At 37.1% G+C, this 4,867-nt stretch overlaps 1 protein-coding gene across 1 annotated transcript; it reads left to right on the top strand.

Moving 5' to 3' along the window:
* Nucleotides 1-847: 847 nt before the first annotated feature.
* On the top strand, nt 848-3,186 carry LOC107955542 (pentatricopeptide repeat-containing protein At5g39980, chloroplastic). The gene has a single exon (XM_016891335.2). The coding sequence runs from the start codon at nt 897-899 to the stop codon at nt 2,904-2,906; it is 2,010 nt and encodes a 669-aa protein (XP_016746824.1). The 5' UTR covers nt 848-896; the 3' UTR covers nt 2,907-3,186.
* The last annotated feature ends 1,681 nt before the right edge of the window (nt 3,187-4,867 follow it).

The raw sequence follows: 4,867 nt of genomic DNA, 5'->3' as shown, positions 1-4,867 counted from the left end.
ATGTTGTTGCTCAAAATCATGCTTTAAAAAGGATTGATACAAAGATTTCAACTGTTGAAGCAAAGATAGATGGCAATACCAAGATGGTCAGAGATCTTATTCATCTTTTGTAAAAAAGGTTAGATGTAGTAGCAAGAGAACCGGCAGCACCAAGACAAGATTTCTTTTCTCATCTTGTCGGATGGAAAACATTGAAATTATTGTCTTTAATTGCTCATTTTTAAAAATTGATAGGGATTAAATTGTTTTTGTTTATAGAGTGAAAAGAACGAAAATGTCTTTTCAATAGATTTTATAATATGATTTAGACGTGTTAATGAGCAAATTAAGCTAAGTTTGAGTTGAGCCCATGTATAGTATTAGAAGCATACATATTTACCCAAATCTAACTAGACCCAGAATATATATCTCAAAATTTACCCATATGTATCTATACGTAAATATAAGTCTATTTTAAGTCTTCTCAAATGATCTTTTCTGAATTTTTATTTAATATTTAATATTTAATAATATTTAATTATTCTTAAATATTCACAACTTTAGTTTTCATATAATACAAATTATTTTAATATATTATAAAATTGAAAAATTTATGAAACAAATGTTGTAAAAACCAAATGGAAGTTGTTAACATCAAAGAAGAATAAAAATAAATGTTTATTCATTTCCTTGACGCAACTCAATGAATTCATTGGCAGTTTGATGTAGTATTCCATTTGCAAGAAAGAACCCTTTTCTAAACGGTTCACTGAAAAGTGGTTTAATACTCTTATTTGAACCCGATAAATGAATCGATTCGGTCCGATAATTCAGACCCGGTTAGACGGATGAATATTTCTATTCAAAACCATGATAAAACTGTGGCCCATAACATACACTCTACCGCTGCATGTGATATGACGACTTCATCTTTCTCTTCCATGCAATCGGAAGCCATAGCTGCATCTTCTTTCTTTTCTATTCCATTTCTATCCCTCCTCAAACCTCAAATTCACATAACCATACCCTTAACGGTGAAAACCCGAAACCATTTCATCCTCCAGGCACTCTCTTCTTCTTCACCAGCCAAAGACGTATGGAGAAGACCCGGAACGACCCGGTTTCACCGACCCAAAGCGCCTCAAAACCCGACATTTTTGGACCACAGCGTCGACATGGACGAGCTTTTGGCTTCAATCTCCAAGACCCAAAACGAAAATGATCTTTTTATCCTTCTATCCCCATACAAAACCCGTCAACTCTCCATCCGTTTCATGGTTTCACTCCTTTCCCGCGAAAAAGACTGGCAAAGATCATTAGCTTTACTCGATTGGATCAACGAAGAAGCCCGTTACTCACCTTCACTCTTCGCCTACAACGTTGTCATTCGAAACGTTGTGAAAGCTAAAGAATGGGCTGTTGCGCATGGCCTGTTTGAAGAAATGCGTGAGAAAGGGTTAACACCCGACAGGTTTACTTATTCCACATTGATAACCTATTTTGGGAAAGAGGGTATGTTTGATTTGGCTTTATCTTGGCTTCAAAAGATGGAAAACGATGGGGTTTCTGGTGATCTTGTTTTGTTTAGTAATTTGATTGAATTATCAAGGAAGTTACGTGATTATTCCAAAGCCATTTCGATTTTTAATAAGTTGAAGAGATCAGGGATTGTGCCTGATCTTGTTTGTTATAATTCCATGATTAATGTCTTTGGGAAGGCTAAATTGTTTAGAGAAGCAAGGTTGCTAGTGAAAGAAATGAGGGAAATCGGGGTAATGCCAGATACTGTTAGCTATTCAACTATGTTGAATATGTTCGTAGAGAATTCTAAGTTTGTTGAGGCATTATCAGTGTTTGCTGAGATGAATGAAGTGAAATGCCCCTTAGATCTTACTACTTGTAATATCATGATTGATGTTTATGGTCAGCTTGATATGGCTAGGGAGGCAGATAGACTGTTTTGGAGTATGAGGAAGATGGGGATTGAGCCTAATGTTGTTAGTTATAATACCCTTTTGAAAGTTTACGGTGAGGCCGAGCTTTTCGGGGAAGCAATTCATCTTTTCAGGTTGATGCAGAGAAAGGATATCGAACAGAATGTTGTTACCTATAACACGATGATTAAGATTTATGGGAAGTCGTTGGAGCACGAAAAGGCGAATAATCTCGTGCAAGAGATGCAAAATAGAGGGATTGAGCCGAATGCCATTACGTATTCGACTATAATATCGATATGGGGTAAGGCAGGGAAGTTAGATAGGGCTGCAATGTTGTTTCAGAAGTTGAGGAGCTCCGGGGTTGAGATCGATCAAGTGCTTTATCAAACAATGATCGTGGCTTACGAACGAGCTGGATTGGTTGCTCATGCTAAACGCTTGCTTCACGAGCTTAAGCAACCAGACAATCTCCCTAGGGATATAGCAATCACCATCCTTGCTCGTGCTGGTCGAATTGAAGAAGCTACATGGGTTTTCAGGCAGGCATGTGAAGCTGGTGAAGTAAAGGATATATCTGTGTTTGGATTGATGATTGATCTTTACTCAAGGAACAAGAAGCATGCAAACGTCATCGAGGTGTTCGAGAAGATGAGGAGTGCCGGGTATTTCCCTGACTCTAATGTGATTGCATTGGTGCTAAATGCGTATGGAAAGGTAAGAGAGTTCGATAAAGCAGATGCTGTATATAAAGAGATGCAAGAAGAAGGTTGCGTTTATCCTGATGAAGTTCATTTCCAAATGCTTAGTCTGTATGGTGCCAGAAAAGACTTTAAGATGATTGAAACAATGTTTGAAAAGCTTGATTCAGATCCAAACGTCAATAAAAAAGAGCTGCATCTTGTTGTTGCTAGTATTTATGAAAGAGGAAACAGATTAAATGATGCATCAGAAATCATGAACAGAATGAATGAAAGAGGAATCCTTTCTTAATCAACTCTTTTTCTGTTTTCCAACAAATCTCTCAATTGTTGCTTTTGTAAATTATATTGCTCTTAGAGCACTGATTTTATTCTCATTACTTTGTAATGCAATACTTTAATTCTAGCTCTGTAATCTCCCTTCTTGTGAATTTAAATATATGAAAGTATACTGAAGTAAAAAAAAAAAAAAAGTTAGATATTTTTTCTTGGCTAAATTTGATGAATATGCCAAACATAAAAATGTTTGTGGTTTTGTCCTTTAAATCCCAGGTTTGATTCCTCTCCTTTGATGTTATTTCTAGTTGTTTTTTTTTTAATGTTTATAACACATCAGTAGAATTTGGGTCTGGCAACATTCACTGGTGGCTCAATTTTTGGGGAAGCCTCCAAATTTCAGCAATTTAGAAAGGTTAGTATCCATGCTTTGGGGAAAAAAGAGTGACGTAGAGGTTAAAATGGCAGGTCGTTCAATTTGCAAATATTGAGGCTAGGGATTGGGTGCTGGAAAATGTTCCTTGGCATATTCAAAATAAGCCAGTGGTTATTCGGAAATGGGAACCAAATCTTTAAGGGTTTGGATTTTAGTATGAATCAGATACCTGTTTGGGTTCATTTAAGCAATATTCCGCTTGAATTGTTTACTTCTAAAGGTCTTAGCTACATCGCTAGTGCGTTGGGAAATCCATTGTATATGTATGCTAAAGTGTGTTTTGAGATGAATGCGAATTTGGTTGTGCCTCGATTTGTTGAGGTTGAATTGCAGGATGGATCTGTTGCTTTTATTATTGTGGAGATGCCATGGATGCCTCATAGATGTTTGCAGTGTAATGTTTTTGGGCTCTTGACAAGCTTTGCCCAAAAATGAAATTGATTTCTAAGAAAGAGTGGGTTCCAAAGAGATTTATGGAGGAGAATTCTTCTGGTAAGATTGAAGAACCTTTGAATGAACAAATTGATAAAGAATTAGAAGTTGTAATGGCTGTGAATGAGTTACAGGGGAGTGCTTCAAGTATGGTTAAGAGGAAAACTTCGAAGGGTAAACGGAAAGCTGTTATTTCTGGTTCTGAAAATAGGTTTGAGATTTTGAAGGATGAATGTGAATTGGAACAGATTGATCAAGGTCAACTGGGAGAAGATTTACTTAATCCTTTGGAAAAGGAAACCATGCCAGATTCTCCAAGGAGACCCAGGGGCAGTAGCTAAGGGGGTTGCACAACTTATGATGGGTATGAAAAATAAGGAGAGATCTCAAATTGACAGAGGGAAACAGAAGTTTATGGTGGGGATTACCACAAATGGAGGTGTGGCTTCCACTTCATCTTCATGAAGTTTCTTTCTTTGGAATGTAAGGGGTTTTAACAATTCCCTCAAACAGATTAGTGTTATGAATAGAATGAAGGAGTCGAGAGTTGATGTAGTTTGTTTGATTGAAACTAGAGTGAAGGAAAATAATGTGACTGCTGTTCGGAAAAGTGGTTTCAGGGGTGGAGGGGCATTAACAACTACAATGATGCTGAGAATAGAAGATTATGGTTTTTATGGATGGACTTTTTTGGAGGTTGCAGAGGTTGCTAACACAGATCAGACTATCACATGCATGATTAAAAGCTCTAATCAATTCTGGTATGTTTCTGAGGTTTATGGAAGTACTAATGGTTGTGAAAGGAGGAGGTTATGGACTCATTTGGAGACTAAGCACAATGTTGGTGATTCTTCTTGGTTAGTAGCTGGGCATTTCAACGTGATTGCCAATCCTCAGGAGAGCTCGGATTTTTCTGGAGTTTATAATTGGAGTACTGACATTAAAGAGTTAGAAGTTGTTTGGAAGAGCTTGAGTTAGATGATCATATGTTTAGTGGGCCACTTTTCACTTGGACTAACAATCAGCAGCAGAGCTTCTTGGCAAGGAAACTTGATAGAGTGCTTGTTAATTCTGCTTGGTTGCAGGGGTTACCAAATTATTTTGTTGAA

This window comes from Gossypium hirsutum, chromosome A07 (assembly GCF_007990345.1).
Source record: "Gossypium hirsutum isolate 1008001.06 chromosome A07, Gossypium_hirsutum_v2.1, whole genome shotgun sequence".
Taxonomy (NCBI): Eukaryota; Viridiplantae; Streptophyta; class Magnoliopsida; order Malvales; family Malvaceae; genus Gossypium; species Gossypium hirsutum.
Note: the sequence above shows the minus strand (reverse complement) of the source record. Positions and strands in the feature narration are given on the sequence as shown.